We start from the raw sequence: 16,412 nt of genomic DNA on the forward strand, positions 1-16,412 counted from the left end.
CACTGTGGTTTGTTATTTGTGTAAGAGACAATTTCACGTAAAAGTCTTGAAGCATTTCAAATAGCAAAGACACATTCTCTCTTGTTTATCAAATGTGGCAGTTTATATATAAAATCCAATAGATTTTGAGGTAATACACAAACAGTCACATTACATAAGAATCTTTTTCTAAAACACACTTGTGTCTAGATAAAAATAGATAAGAAAAATGTAAAGAAAAAGTATATTACAGAGCTGTATATGTTTTATGTACAAAGTTCAAAATATACTGAATATGCCCCAAAGTTGCTGTAAAAGAAGAGACTCTGAATTACATAAAATAGACTTTGAACCTCAATTTACAATCTTTTACAAAGACACGCAGATAAGGTTTTTATACCCGGCTGTTTTAAGGTGTAACCAAGACTTGTTTTAGCAAATCTGTGGCAAGGGAAAATATCTTATTCTCACTATTAATCATACTCTGAGGCAACAATTGAAGACTTCTGTGCCTTTAAATCAAAAATAATTACAAAAATAGTTCTGTCTTAGGTGAAATCTTCATATTATGCACAACAAAAAAAACCCATGCCAAGACACAAAGACAGATTTTTAAGGTTTGATGCCATTCAAATCTCAGTTTCCATGGGAAGGTAAAATATTGCTTTGAACGCACTAGGAGTATCAAAGAATGACAGAGACACCAACATGTACAATTACTTTTGTTAAATAAGTGATACAGCATAATGCGCTCACCTCCCTGTAAGACATGTGACACATGTAAGCTTTGTCTGAATCAAACATCAAAACATTGCAGCTCAGAGTATGGTTTGTGAGTCAGTACAGATTTCTGCTGGGCATTACAAAACAGCAGTGTTTCGTTCCCCTGCTATACTGATGCTCACGGCTGCACCAAATAAACAAAAGTGGGGTAGTGGACTGAGAGGCGGGGCTTGTCGCAGAGGAGGGTTTGGATTGACCGGAGGGGATGAAGAGAGCAGAGCTGGTTCCTCATTTCATGAGCTGGTGTTCACGTCTTTCCCACATCAGGACCACTGTAAGTCCTGCTGTTGAGTGGAGCTCAGCCATCGCCAACACTCGTATTTCTACGATCGACACTGACTGTACCTGTTCATGATCCTCAAACTGATATCACAACAGTTTGTGGTTCAGAATCTCCCAAACAATCCTTCTTCTGAAGTAGGGCATGTGTTTCTGAGAAGAAAAGAAAGAGCACGTCACTTTAAAGGCCACTGAAATGATGTTCAGCAGAATCTCTGTTCGTCTTTACCTGTGTGAACGTGATTGGCTTGTCTTTGGTGATGTAATCTGCATATTTGCATGTGAACATTCCACAGTCGCTACCATTCATCTGTTGTGGGATTTCCTGAGGGCATAGGAGAAATAATATGTTATTTGCAAGGATATTTGATCCCTTATATTGATTGACTTATAATTAACCCACTTGGCAAGATTTTGTTTTGGAGTTTCACTACTCATCACGTTTTGGTGTGCAATTTTCGCTTCTATAGCATCCAACCTCAGATACATTTTGTTCTTCACAATGCAGTAATATTATTAAAACTATTGCCAAAAGCTTTAGCTTCTCATTGTGATTTTCAGATGTTTAGTATATGTTGTAAAGCTGTATGCCAACAGATGATTTATAGGCTCCTATTGTACATAAAGTGCTGTAGTAGCCTTCCTCTTCTACAACCCTGATGATTTATCTGAAAACCTAATTTTAAGACATTTAAGATTCCCAGCAGCTGTATGAATCCTGAATATCATAATGATTTAAACTACTTAACTGGGCTATAGTGCAGAACAAACCTGAACGAGCTGGAGGCATCATTTTCTTCCAAGACGATAATACGGAGCTTTGTGTTGATAATTAGCCTATGCTGAACTTCATAAGCACATTACGTTCTAAAACACAACAAGACAGACAAATGAATGCTCTGCCCCCTCGTGTCTTTAGACTTACGTCGCGCTTTTTGCTGTGGAGAGTCCAGTCTGAGGTATCCAGTTCTTTGCCCTTTTTGTCTTTACTTTCCTGCTGCAGGTAGTCTCTGGCAAAACAAATACAAATAACTTTTTATACTCTCCCATTGTTCATAGAAAACAATGAGCATTAGTTACCTGTAGCTCCCAGAAACTATACCATTCAACAAAACACTAATATGTGATACTGAAACTTACAATAATATTCGGCATGCGCCATCATTGTTTCCTCCCATGGAATCAAAGTACATGATGGCCTTTTTACGGAAATCCACCACCTGAGACAGAGAGTTGCACTGTAAAAAACTGCACTACCAAATCCCCAAACGGTTACTTCCAGGTTTACAATCATGTTTTAAAAAACTCACAGAGAGGCACCAGTGCACCCCCAAGTGGACAGGAACCAGAAGGATGTCTTTAGAAAAGATGTCTGTCTTTTTAGTCCAGCGGCGCACAGCAGAGTAGCCGCTGCTGCGCAGCCTGGGGTAGAAGAAAGTGTTGAACGTGTTGACTGACGGCAGCTTTGGGTCCTTGCTGCGCTCCACCAGCAGGTTCATATAAAAGTTGATCACCTGAGACATGCAGGAGGGAGATTTTCAATTAACTGAACAAGCACAACTCTGGGCTCCGTTGTGCTACACCAATTACAGAAGCATTATGAAATAGATAGTTCCTGTCCATGATTATGATTGGCTGAGCCGCGTTCTAATCCAATGTAAGATACTGTTCGAACACAGCTGTGATCGCATTACAATTGTTAGTCAGCTATTGTGAAGTGGTTAGTTTAGTGGGACAGAATAGAGGAGGTAGACACAATTATGATACACTGTAATTTAGGGGCAACATCCCATAATACTTTATTATTATTATTATTATCATCTTTATTAGATGCACACATGATAAAAGAGTGTGGAGGGAGCCTGCTGATCATTCACATGCAGATCTGACTTTGTGGGTGATGTGTACTCACCTCGTCATTGAGCCAGTTGAGGTTGCTGAGGGTCTGCAGGTCTTTGCGAGTAAGACTAAGACCAAAACCTTCACTCAAAACTTCATGATGAGCTCCCCTCAGCGCCCCGTTCACCTCAGCATCCATTTCCTTAATAGACAGAGAGCATACAAGTGAAGAAGCAGAAAGCAAAGTATTCATTTAACCTTTATATTTGCATTATTATATAAACACACTTGTCCCCAAAAACATAAAGCTTGATGGCGTATAACATATAATCAACAGTAGCAACACCCTCTTGTATTGTGAATTATAGAATTTCCATGATTTGGTCTTATTGTTTTGAACCAAAGTATGGGCCTTTCTGTTTCTACTATCTAAGAAAGAAGAAACCCAGAATTAAATAAACGATATACATGGTAAACACTGCAGACTCATTAAGACACAATGAGCACACCTCTGTGAGTTCAGGGAATTCTGGTGCCTCTTCCAAAGGCTTTGGTTCTTCTATCACAAGAGTCAAAGGAACCTCTTTTTCCAAAGGAACTCGAACGTGGACCTCCACATCTGGGCTGCGGTGTCCCTCTTCAGACAGGCGCTGGGAACCAGTAACAACACAACATACGTTACTCGGATAAGAAGAAGCTAAGAAACAATGAATTTCTAAAATTTATGTGAAAGAGCTGCAGTGGTGCACACTCACCTGTCGCAGCAGCAGGGCCGTCAGGGCCTCCTGCTCTTCAATGTGTCTCCGTCTTTCTCTTGCCCGGGAGTCATACATACTAGTCCTACAGAGACAAAAGATTCATGTTTCCACTGCTCAAACATAACATCAGTGAATAATGGATCAATATTTAAACACATTGGAATGTACTTACAATTCCTTAATCCATAACTCAGCTTGGAAACATGGCATGCTGTAAAGGAATAGAAATGTGTTATTGTGCATCCAATCAAAAAACCGAGTTGACTTAAGTCATTGTTTTTACTCCAATTATCACAGACTTTAGATGATAGTGAACTAATTTACACTTCATAAATTAACAGCATAAAATGCTTATATAACGTAAAATAAAATAAAGTGAATATAAATACTAACCTTGAGCCGTCTTGCTTTTTGCCCTTTTTTTCATTAATTATAATTACAGAGTCACTGTCATGAGCTGCAAGAAAAGAAAAGAAAAGGTTATTATAGCAAAAAGCTAAATACATAGAGGCAGAAAATACTCAATTTATTAAGAACATCCCATTTCAAGATGCCTCGTTTCTAAAAAATTGAGAAATTGTACCTGATGATTGTGTGTCCTGAGAGGAGTTATCCTGCAGAGCAGATGGAGAGGGCGTTGACGTGAGAGTAGCTGCTCTGCTGGAACTGCGGTCCATGTCGGAAGACCACGTCTGGACCCCTGGTCTGCTGCATGCCCCACCTGGGCTGGGGAGGTTGCTGGAGCTTTGGCTGGACGTCCCCCTGGGGCTGGGGGGATTGCTTGGACCCTCTGAAGTTTCCGCCGCTGATGACCCGGTAGGGGAAGTGAACTGTTGCAGTCTGCGGTTGGAAATAAGGAAGCTGGAACTGATGAGAAATTAACAGGAATTATATGAAGATAACAGTCCAGAACTCAGATATAGAGTATAGACAAGGAACTATTACTATTTATATATATTTTTTAATATATATATATATTCACTGGCCTGTGACTGAATTATGACCTTTCCTCTGTGCCCCCCCCCCCCCCTACTATGTATTCACTTGTATACTTATTAACGGTTTCAATATGATACTGGTAACTGCATTTGTATGGATGCGTACAAATCTCTGTGTGATCTCATGATGGCGTGTGAGCTCCCGTTGTGAAGGAAAGATGACTGACCACCCGAGACCATGGTCAGGAGCTGCTGGTAGACCTCCTTCTCCTCTTCACAAACAGACTGCAAAAGCACAAGGTAGAAGCAATAAATCACCAAAGACACACACAAACTGCACTAGAAGTTATTACATTTCTCCCTATGTCTGACCTCCTGTGCTGTGCAGTGGGTCCGGGCATTGTGAAGACGACCCGAAGAGGAGCTGTGTGTTGGGCTCTGCACCACTTTGATGGGAAAGGTCTTCTCATAATTGCTGGTGCAGGAGCTGCTTGCCTCTCCGCTAAAACTGCAAACACAAAATGAACGTATTAATCATCTACCTACTGAAGTTCATATAAGAAAAAGCAACAGCAATCCTTCTTGATGAGCCCTGAACAATTTTGTCTGGAGGTAAAAACCAAGATGAAAGAAATACCTTGGTGTTCCATATGGTCGCAGGTTTAGGGGCCTGCCAAGCCGTGGAGAGGGATGCAATTTTGGGGTTATGGAGGCTGGCAAGTTGACTGAGTGCCCATTCGTTTTTGGCACTTCACGATGTGGAGGACTCATGCACACTTGTCGCCTACAGACTTTGAATCCAACATTGGTCTTCTCCTTGCGAGACCATTCTAGAGTTGAAAAAAAAAATAACAGTATGATAATTAACTCCTCTGAAAGAGCCTTCAGTCTGCACTAACCTTTATTCTAATGCCAATACAATTATCTTAGTCACCATCTAACCTGATTTGGATGTTTTCCAATCAAAATGTGTCGAGGGAGCAGCAAACTGCTCATCCAGGCAGTTCCTTTCAACAATCTAAACCAAAAGAATATGTGAAATCTTTAGTTAAAAGCATGAAGCGTTATGACATCTCAACAGTAAAGAGCATCCTTACCGGCATCCCCGTCCAGATTGCTGCAGATGATGAGGGCTGAGGACCTTGAGGTGAAGGACCAGGGGTGGCAGGAAGTATATTTCTCAAAGCAGGGCTCACATTGTTCCTCATCCATGTAGCTACACTGGAGCTGTGACTTTTAACCCCTTCAGCTGCAACCTTGACTGTGTCAATAATATCTCCTACAGAAAAGTAAAACAGACGGACTAGAGTGTAAGTAGCATAACACTGATTCAACTATATAAATCACATCATAATATGTAACGAAGCGAGTTATTATTTACCCATTCGAGATTTCTTTACAATTAAACCATCTTCGTCGAGGTTATGCCCATCTTCCAAACTTAAAGGGGACACACATTGACGCTGTACAGTTAATAACACATTAACTTAGTGATAATAACAAATGTTCACATAACAAAAGTTGAATCGAGAAAATGAATGGCAGCTCTAAGGAAACAGTTAAGTACGAACATAATATAACTGAAAACAAAATTGGGGTCGGTCTTTTTAAACATACTGCCTTTTGACTACACATGGGAATATTGCGGTTGTAGCTTGTACCATTCAATTGGTCTTTTCCTCCTCATCGGACCGTCTGCTTGTGCGGGGTGAGCATCAGAGTGCTCCGCAGCTGGGACACCGTTGCGAAGATTGGCAAAGCTTGTTTCTATCCATCCGTATATTTGATTCAACATGGCTCAAAAGTTTAAGAAATATAACCGCCGGTTTGAAAATAAATAGCTACCGTTGCTTTCAGTCTACCTGTCAATATAGTCATACAAAATAAAGCTAATGTACATCATTCGATTAAGGCAGCCAAGCTGAGGCTATTTCAAAGGCTAACACTCTTCACAATAAACATTTTCCTTTCCCACGAAACGAGCTAACCGTTAGCTAGTTAGCTGAGAATTAGCTAGTTGCCTAGATAGCACACTACGCTAACCACCTCGCTAGCTAACAGAGCTAGCTAAACGGCTAATTTATTGAAGTATGTTTAAATTCCAACAGGAATGCGACAAGTCGCAAACAACGCCTTCGGAAAAAAGTTTATCATGTTGAGTCACACCCCAACTCATTTATATATCTTTAACGATACTTTAAATTGTATATAAACTCGTTGAAATATATTATCTCCCGCTTCTTCCTCATTCAAAACCACAACATGGCTGAAAAGGACGCTCAACCATCGCTCATTGTGATTGGCTGACAGGGTGTTGTAAACCCCAGTGTAATCGACATTTACTGGCTGATGGCAGACTGGAGGAGACCATTTAACTTCACGTCACACCCGGCAGTATAGCTTTAATCGTACAAATAATGTTTTGAGGTTCGCAAAACTTTTCCTCTCTATTTTTGAATGAATCTTAACGAATCTTCACATCTTGCGTCTTTTGATTTAAAAAAAAAAAGTTTAATTAATATTGACTTATAATTGTATTATATAATGAACTTAACAGCTTTATCCTGCACAATAATTGATCATTCATCTTAACTTTTTCTGTTGTTCCGTTTCGTTCCAAATGTATTTATGTATAGTTTTTGTTACTGTAAAAAGCTTTAGCAATACTCTTATGTCGTAAATGGAATAACATGAGTTGCACAGACTAAAAATTAATATAATAAATGAATGAAAATGATAATTGGTTTAATGAGAGAGACCCAGAGAGTTCATTTGTACACATCCACTCTTTAATAAATTAAAAACAGTAACACCAATGCTTCGATGAAATGCAGGGTGCTATTAAAACAATATATTGCATCAATATCATCATAAATATAGTCCAAGGCCACTTTAGACGACTTGTGAATTAATTTCTTGTTTTAGACTCACCATTTTATATCACACACTTTCTGAAATATATATGTCGTTCTGTCGTAAAAAATACACTTCAAATGTCATGAAATACAGCATTCAAGCCTTTCTACAAATGCAGGCCTTATCAAAAGTTTCATGAGATTCCATGCATGTATGGCACTGTCATATTTCATTTAATTATCAAGTGTCAACACTTCAAACAAATTAAATACTTAAAAATAAATAGGACCAGAATGCCAAAAATCTATTTTTGCACATTCTAAATATCTTTCATTGAAGACATTTTAGATTCAAATATACATATTAAACAAATTATATAATAAACAACGTGAATGCAATAAATGACTCCTCAGAGATAAGTTAAGTGGAATAAAACCATGAGAAAATAAACACATAGACTACCGAGTAAACATGGGTAACAAATCAAGGCAGAAGTGAGAAGCAACATCCAAAATCAAATAAATAAAATTTTCAGATTGTCATGTCAAGAGTGAAGGTTTTTCTTATAATTCACAGTATTCAGACAACATTGGATATGATTGAAAACACAAAAAATGTCTTTTTTAAAGACAGATCTGTGCCTTCAGTCATAGAATCTACTCCCCCAATAGCAAAATGAGGGGATGACTACACTTGGCAAAGTTAAGGCTTGTTAAGAGCCATGCATATTGAATTGTAGATCAAATACCTATTGAAGAGCACTGACATCTATTGTTTGCAATACAAATTTGATTTATAAGCCGGAATGGACATAAAGACACCAATACATCTCTATATGAACACTCACAGTATGTTTTATCTATATAAAATGGAGGAAGATCAATGATTGTTTCCTGCTGGTAAAGCTAGTAAGCTAACCCTATGATGTGGTGTGGGTTTACAACATGCTAGAGTAGAGGGAAAGGTTGTAGACATTTTGGATTCGAACACTGACACATATAAGTGTATAGCTGTACATAAGATTAACAAAGTATTTGTTGCCTAATCAGAATCAGGAAAAAAAAAAGCTGTTACAATTGGAAGCATTGTCACCACAATTACCAAATCACAAACCTTCAAAAAACTTGTATCTTGTCCACCTTAAACCCCATCTCTTGTCTGTAGGTTAGAATGGTGAGGCCATGGTTTACTCATTTTTTGTTCCAAAGATTTGGAGGAAGAAGGAGAAGATATAGATGATATCCAGGTAGATGTTGAGAGTGGCAAAGACGTACTCTTCTGGACTAATACTGTAGCGCTTGTTACCCATGATGAGCTGGGTGTCAAATGCTAAAAACTGAAACAGAAAAAAACAGCAATGTAGGACATCTTTTTCATTATTTTTAATTCTCATGGAAATGATCATTTTTAGTTGAAATTAGTAATGGACTAACAGCATTTGTACTCTTACCATGGTGAACAATATTGCTCCCAAGGCAGCGTAGGTGGCATCCAACCAGGGTACCTAAATGGGATAAAATGTAATGTCAGTGTTTACACTAACTTCATATTTGAAAGCATATATGATGGTACAGTTTCAAAATATGACATCAGGTTTTTGTAAAGTCTGAAATACTTTCATGTCAAATATATCTCAGACTTTAAATTTACATTTGTATTTGATCAAACTTTATTTTGGTCGTCTCAAAATGCACATTTTTGTTGTGTGTGATGAATTACTGGTGTAGCGGCTTCATTTGAAAACTTCTACTTACATAATGATAGGGAAGGACCATTGCCAGCACTATTCCGGAGACAAACATCACCATGCAGAAGACAAAGAGCACCCCTTGGTATGATGTCACATCAATCTGGACGGAGGAAACACATTCAATCAACCCTGTGTTATTCTAACAATGGGGAAACCTGACACAAGTTAATGGTTTTCAATGTTAATCATGCATACAGTATATCACATAATATATGAGCTACGTTTTATCTTACCTTAGATTGAAAACTGAAGACTGTGACCAGGAGACAGACTGCTGCTGTAATGCCCAGACACAATACCACTGACTTGGTGTTATAGAAGCTATTAAAACAAGAAACATGCAAACAAAACTTACTGACATTTTTGAAGAAATGTAAAACCAAACACCCAACCTCACATACTGTAGAAAAGTACATTGCTGCCCATTATCTGAAGGCAAACGCCATCATCCTAACTAAGAAGAGAGACTGAAGCAGCAAACATAATGCATTTACAAAAAATCTTGCATAGTACCTGGACAACATCCCTGTCATGTAGGATAGGGAGAGGGTCTGAAAAAGTCAATGAAAAATCAGACATTTGTTACATAGAATATATTCATAATTATTTTTTAGAATAACATTTATAATATAGAAAACAACATTTAATGTATATTAAAACATATATATTTTTGTCTTGTACTTACAAATATGCCAAGCAGAATCAAATTCCATGGAAATTGTCTCCTGTAAGAGGAAGTTAAAGCAATTTGTTTTATTATTTTTACTTTTTTACTTTTACTTTGATCAATCAAGGATGTCCATTTTTGGTCTTCTGACCCTTTACATTACCTTGGTGCAGAGCAGCAGGACAGGGTCAGATATGTGACAAAGAACACAGCACTGTTGAAAAACAAAAACATAGTTAGATATTTTTGCTAGATAGAAATTACATGAACCAAACCGACAGAGTAAGGTGTATCAGTTTTACTAAATAAACCTGTTACTTACTAAGATGCCCAGTACCAGCCAGGGTTGGTTTGAATGTAGTCCTTCACCGGGTCACTAAAAAGAACACAGGCTTAGGTAAGATCGCTACCAAAAGAAACATGTTCAATATTGTTAAACATGACATTTTAAACTCACCAGAATGTGAAAAGAGCCACAATAGAGAGAGTGACCAAAAGCTGGATCATTAAGATGGTGTACACCTAATAAATACAAAATGTTGCATACCAGTAAATGTACAGATATGTGCATTACAATTATTTTAAGTTTAACATGTTAATTTGAAGTAAATTATCAGTGATACACAGCATTCAATACATGGGTAATATTGATATCAATGTAATGCTAAGGATTTTAATACCTTACGTATGAAGATCCTCCTGATGTTGCGATCATCCCAGGTGAACTCTGTGAGCATCTCACAATCATTGTAGCAAGGCGCACTGGTGCCTGGAGAAACACAATTAGTTGGGACTTTTTGGTGGTCAATGTACAGTGTATATCAGCCAACATATACTTCAGTAATACCATACTACACCATTCAGACATGTTAAACATTACCACATGTATTTGATTAAGATAACACACTAACAGTATGAGTAAATGTAGTAGGATGAATTGTTAGTATACCTGCAGTGGCTTCTTCATAGCTGGGAGGAATTGGCGCCACTAAGACTTCTCCAGTGCCATTGGCGCTCTTATTTGCAAGTAACAGCTGATATAATAGCACAAAAAAAGAACAATTTGTTATTTTTTAGTTTATAATGTGTTGCACATTTTAGTTGAGAGTAGGATTAGATTTGAATGGAAAGAAATCCCTACAAAATATAAAATAAACTGAACATCTGTGATGCAAGGGATCACAAATAAATAATCAGCAATTAAAAGGTGAATCATAAGGCCTACACTTTTACTCACCTGTCATCTGCTTTCACCCATCAACATGTCAACTGATATTTTACATGGTTTCAGGGTCTGGGGAGCACTGACAAATGTTTTTCTTCAAAATCAACTTCAACTTGCTAGCTTTCTTTCAGCTTTTACATTAGAAATGTTTACATACCAACACTGTCCACAATACACCAACTTTGAACCAACAATCACTTTGAACTGATTTCCTCTCTACCACTGTAACCAGAACTTCAATAGTGATGGAAAATACATGTACACTGTTCTCATCATCTGACTGTAGTCTACTCAAGGCTACTTTCTGAGGTGGTTGTACATAACTTGAATACTTTTCTTTTAAGACAGTTTTTAAAATACTTCAACTTCACAACTTGTCTGACAGTTGTGTTTTACTACAAATCGATTGGACGAAATTCAGTCCAGCAGTGGCAGTCAGTAGGGGCTTGGGCTTGGACTGGGAATCGTAGGGTCGCCGGTTCAAGTCTCCGAACAGACTTGAAATATGGAAAGTGGACTGCTACTTGGAGAGGTCCCAGTTCACCTCATAGGCCCTGCTGTGGTGCCCTTGAGCAAGGCACCGGACACCTCCAATCCCCCCTCCCCATTGCTCCCCGGTCGCTGCACAATAGCTGCCCACTGCTCCTAGTACTAGGATGGGTTAAATGCAGAGGACTAATTTCACTGTGTGCTCTGCTGTGTGCATGTATGTGACAATAAAGAGGGTTTCATCCTCCGATTCTATCTTCTATCTAGCTAAAATCGAACACGAAGATAATAGGGAGTGCTTTCAATAACAAATGATTGTGGATGCTTGAAAAGAACGTGCCGTTTCGACCCTGTATTCTATACCATGCGTCAAAGCAGGGCTCTTAAGTTGATTTTGTGAAAATATGTCAAAAGTGATAAGCACGTTCATTATTATTTCCAATAGGATTTACCTTTGGGTTTCCGTAGTGGAAATACGCAGTTGGAATTAAACGTCACTACGTCAGACAAGCTTGCGTAAACCTCACTGTACGTAATTGACGCTAATACGCTACATTATTTATTATCGCAGCAATACAGCATGTGACGCACTTCATTCACACATTCTGATAATACGTAACTGTTTAGCATGGCGAACCACAAAACAAATATATGTGCCGAAATGTAAAAACCTAAGATCACTAAATGAAACAGAGCTCTAGAAATATGCTTGGTCATTAAAAATCGACTGCTTCAAGTTCTAGTTGAATCAAATGACTAATTCTGGTAATCTTCACAACTAAACAGGCATATTAAAAATACGCATTTAACATTTGTGATACGTAAGGGATGGAAGTAGAGAACAGCATATCAAGTGACTGTTATGTAATACTTAGAAAATCCAAATGCATAATAAGACAGAAATATCAAATGAATGTCATTAAAGCATACTCATACCTTGCCCTGTGTCATGATGCCTGTCTGTTGTCCTGTATTAGGTTGTCTTGTTCAGTATCCTAACCAGTCAATGGGGCTCTGGTGTCTCCTTTCTTTAAGGTTTTTCTTGCAGTGACTCGCCACAGTACTGACAGCTGTGAGAAAGGACCATAGATTAATGTTGCTCCTCTTGCCTGCTCAGACTGGACAACATCTGACGATTTTGTGATGTAATCCCCAAAACAACGCAGTTAAGGCTTGTGCAGTTACCCCTCCCTCACCCACGAGGGATGTTCTAGCAGCATCCAGGTGAGGCTGCAGCAGAGAGAAAAGCTGGGACTGTACCAATGCATTGGGAAAAATGGGGAGGATGGATGCCTGCATGGTGCGTAATGAGGAGTGAAATCCAGAGAATTCTGGAAGAATGGCCTGTAAAATCAACTAGGAGAAAGTGAATACATTCAAATGATTTTCAGTAAATGTAAAAAGGCCTGTTGCATTTTAATTACATTAAAAAAGTAATTTTTCCCAGTAAAAGGTAAACAATTTACATACTATTTTCATTTTTATTTTCACTATGATAAATATTTGTTTAAATCATTGGTGCCAAATTAGACATTTATGGTTAAGAGTTTTGGGGAAAAAAAACAAGTTACAAATAACTAGGCAGCATTAACTGAAAAAAACATTTTCCCTTCCCCAAATTTTGGATTCATTTTATACTGTATAAATATTATGAATATTGAATATGTTACAAAATAGTCGCTAATATTTCCAGTTGAATCAAACAAATTACATATTATATTCATTATGTACAATGTACCTTTATTTCAAAGTGTAAAGAGCAGAGAAATACAGAAACAAAACAGATTTTGGGAAAGAAAACATACATAAATATTGGAAGAACTTCCATGCTAGTCATGAAATTCCTTTGGATTTTTATTGAGATCTGTAAAGTATTTCATCTCTGTTCCCTAAAGTTGTTGACAATGAGGCAATAATATGTTATCTGGAATAGTTTTAGGGAATGATACAAGAGTTTTCAGATATTCCAACAGTTTACTTTACAAATGAAAATTGATACAGCGATGTTCACCAAGCATACACAGAGAGGATATGTAAAATGATCTCCCAAAAATAACAACACAAACAGATACAATGCAACATATAAAATTTAATTTAGCAAAATATCCCCTTTAGACATTGAATTCCTCCGCTGTCGCATTTGGCAAAATATTGTTTTGTGAATATTCAAGTGTAACACACAAGTTCTCTATTTTGGTCACATAATATATAAAACCAGTCATCATAATTGAATATGGAGTCCATCTTTTCAAAACATCTCCCCATCCCCTCTGGTTCCCTCTAGTCTCAGATCTATGTCATTTCTGCCCAGAGTGAACAGACTTACTACAGCCATCAAAGCAGCCAGCATCATAACTGCACATCCTCCAAACATGTGCCTGGTGCCGCTGCCCTCCTCCCCTCCACCTGTTCCTGACATCTCCCCATGAAGAGCCAGCAGCCCAAAGCAGGCCAGCAGGTGTAGAGGCAGCCGGAACCAGGCCAGCACACTCGCCCGCTTTTCCTCTGGGATCACTCTGCTCTGGAGAAAGCTGACTGCAGGGAAGTACAGCCCACAGGCCAGCTCCAGCAGCAGGAAGGCCAGAAAAGATTCACGTGGCCTAGGTTGACCAGGGGTGGTGGAAAAGGTCAACATAAAGAGAGAGAAGAAGGCCATCAACACAGCCAGGCAGAGAACGTGGCCAGGCTGCAGGCAGTAGCGGGTGGAGGTGGCCAGGCGGTAGAGCAAGGAGCCAGCCATGCTTGCAGCCATTAGGCAAGAAAACACTATTCCCAAAGGAGGCCCATGGGGGTCGAGTACTGGGGTCCACAGAAAAACAAAAATATAGAGGACACTTTCAAACAGAGCCTGCACTCCACCTAACAGCATGACTCTTCGGTCGGAGAGCAGGCAGCGCAACCCATCATGGCAGCTGCGTGAGAATCGGGCCCTTGCAGACAAACGGGTTGCACCTGCATTTGGAGTGCCAAGAGGCAGTTTCTGCTTTCCCCCTTCAAGACCTTCTTCAGCCTCTTCCTTGCCCCAGTCTGTTAGCACCAACCAGCCACAGCACACCAAGCAGGGGACAGCCAGGAGAAAGGGAGCCACCGGCCCCAGGTGGAGCCACTCAGCCAGCAAGTTAGCCACCAGCCCTGCTCCCACGGCGAGACCATGATTCCATGTAGCAGCTTTGGTGAAGGTACTGGGGATCCAGTCCTTGGGAAAATCATGGACCTCTACATGACGGTGCACGTACCAGGCTTCAAATGTGGTGGTGAGCAAGGATGTGGACAGACCCCCCAGGATCCGACCCACAATCAAAACAAAGTAGTCTGTGGACAGCTTGGTGAGACAACAAGCAGAGTAAGATACACAGAAGAGAAGACATGTCTGTCTGCGGCCCAAGACTTGAGGGAGCCAGCCTGAAAAAGGGGCAAACAGAACACAGGAGGCCAGGCCACACACGTATAAGATCGCTATTTGGGATTCCAGGAAGCTGTAGTGGCGGTACAGTTTGTAGAGGTAAGGACCCTGGAGCCAGTCTGCCCACAAAGCCAAAAGGTATGCCCGCAAAAATATACTCTGGAAGCGACGGAACACGGGGTTGGCTACAGCAGTAGGAGTAGACTGAGGTGGGGTGAGTCGGCGGGCTGTGAGCTCCAGGCCAACACACAGGGTAAGCAGGAAAATGATGGCAAGATATGCTGTCACCAACATGGTGTGATAAACTGCACCCACTTGGGTTCAAACCTGAGGTCCTGGGGTGTTTTCAACTGTCTTCTTTCTATTTATCAGCACCTGCGGAGAGACAGGAAAACGAAGATTGAAGACAGAAATAACCGCGTTTACGTTGCCACTGTATCAGTTAATAATTCGCTGTTAACTTGGCTAAGGACATGTTGTTAACAAATACGACATTATCTAGTGATAGCAGTGGTGTATTTCGTTACCGGCATCAATGACGGAAAGCTAGACGTGGGACAAAATGTCGTTTACTTAAACACGTTTAATGTAGCCTACCTAAATGCTTTTGTTATTGTGGTAATGCTAGCCTACATGCTAACCTGCTGCAGACGTTGAGATACAACTTGCGAAACTAACCTACCATATGTTCTTCACTATATTGTTATATATACTTTATGGTATATCTTACCGTGTCGTTTGACGTCGGTCCCATATTAGTAAACGGCGTACAATAAACATTACTAAGTAATGAAAGGTGAATGGTAAGAGTACTGGCAAACAGGCAAACCACTTCCGTGATCCGGGATCTCTCATTTCACCACAAGGTGGCGTGGCATCCCTACTTTGGTTCGAAAAAGTTTTTCATGTTTCGAGACCTTCTGTTTTTTAATTTCTCAGAAGGCCTGTCAACTCTTAAGGTAGTTCGTTATTTGAAGTGTTATTTGTAAAATACTTCAAGTGTTGTGAAATAGGCACACAAACTACAACTGTATGCCTACAGCCTGCTATAGGCTAATTCGAATGAACGAGCCAACGTCTGACCTAGATTTTCTAGCTTGGCAAACACCCGTTTATGTAACCTTATAATGCACACCCAAACAACACAAAGGGTATTATGTAATGTAATGACAATGAAAAGGTACGTGTAACTTCATTTATGCCAAAGCACACTTTTAGCATGAGGCTAATCATTTTTAACACCCATAGGCCTACAGTCCTAAAAAGTACTGGTTCTATTACAAGTATAACTTCTGCATCCAAAATCCTGCTGAAGTAAATATCAAATGTGAAAGAAATTGGTCTGCAGTAAAATGTCCCGTTACTGATATACTATTACATGTCAGTATAACATCACTACAGATGTGTCAGTGTTCAGGCAAAATGGTTTGGTCTAAGCTGATTAAG

At 39.4% G+C, this 16,412-nt stretch overlaps 3 protein-coding genes across 6 annotated transcripts; all 3 read right to left on the bottom strand.

Moving 5' to 3' along the window:
- Window positions 1-81: 81 nt before the first annotated feature.
- senp1 (SUMO specific peptidase 1) lies at window positions 82-6,871 on the bottom strand. Of its 4 annotated transcripts, none has more exons than XM_063883960.1 (18): window positions 6,238-6,871; window positions 5,958-6,016; window positions 5,674-5,855; window positions 5,519-5,594; window positions 5,214-5,406; window positions 4,949-5,084; window positions 4,743-4,861; window positions 4,222-4,505; window positions 4,032-4,095; window positions 3,811-3,849; window positions 3,636-3,720; window positions 3,390-3,530; window positions 2,954-3,082; window positions 2,352-2,555; window positions 2,182-2,261; window positions 1,967-2,051; window positions 1,271-1,366; window positions 82-1,194 (listed from the first exon to the last, which is right to left on the bottom strand). In XM_063883960.1, exons 1-18 carry the CDS (start codon window positions 6,369-6,371, stop codon window positions 1,132-1,134), a joined length of 2,169 nt encoding a protein of 722 aa, XP_063740030.1. In that variant the 5' UTR covers window positions 6,372-6,871; the 3' UTR covers window positions 82-1,131. The 4 variants fall into 4 exon arrangements, with proteins under 4 accessions (XP_063740030.1, XP_063740039.1, XP_063740022.1 ...); XM_063883969.1 differs by having other exon boundaries at window positions 4,222-4,478; window positions 5,674-5,879; XM_063883952.1 differs by having other exon boundaries at window positions 5,674-5,879.
- A 472-nt stretch (window positions 6,872-7,343) lies between these two features.
- LOC134859833 (protein lifeguard 2-like) lies at window positions 7,344-13,007 on the bottom strand. The gene is made up of 12 exons (XM_063876604.1): window positions 12,500-13,007; window positions 10,799-10,883; window positions 10,530-10,618; window positions 10,307-10,371; window positions 10,172-10,225; window positions 10,013-10,063; window positions 9,868-9,907; window positions 9,696-9,733; window positions 9,416-9,503; window positions 9,187-9,282; window positions 8,883-8,936; window positions 7,344-8,768 (listed from the first exon to the last, which is right to left on the bottom strand). Exons 1-12 carry the CDS (start codon window positions 12,512-12,514, stop codon window positions 8,619-8,621), a joined length of 825 nt encoding a protein of 274 aa, XP_063732674.1. The 5' UTR covers window positions 12,515-13,007; the 3' UTR covers window positions 7,344-8,618.
- Window positions 13,008-13,277: 270 nt separating this feature from the next.
- mfsd5 (major facilitator superfamily domain containing 5) lies at window positions 13,278-15,843 on the bottom strand. The gene is made up of 2 exons (XM_063876483.1): window positions 15,697-15,843; window positions 13,278-15,341 (listed from the first exon to the last, which is right to left on the bottom strand). The coding sequence occupies exon 2, from the start codon at window positions 15,258-15,260 to the stop codon at window positions 13,812-13,814; it is 1,449 nt and encodes a 482-aa protein (XP_063732553.1). The 5' UTR covers window positions 15,261-15,341; window positions 15,697-15,843; the 3' UTR covers window positions 13,278-13,811.
- Between the last annotated feature and the right edge of the window lie 569 nt (window positions 15,844-16,412).

This window comes from Eleginops maclovinus, chromosome 1 (assembly GCF_036324505.1).
Source record: "Eleginops maclovinus isolate JMC-PN-2008 ecotype Puerto Natales chromosome 1, JC_Emac_rtc_rv5, whole genome shotgun sequence".
In the NCBI taxonomy this organism is placed as follows: domain Eukaryota; kingdom Metazoa; phylum Chordata; class Actinopteri; order Perciformes; family Eleginopidae; genus Eleginops; species Eleginops maclovinus.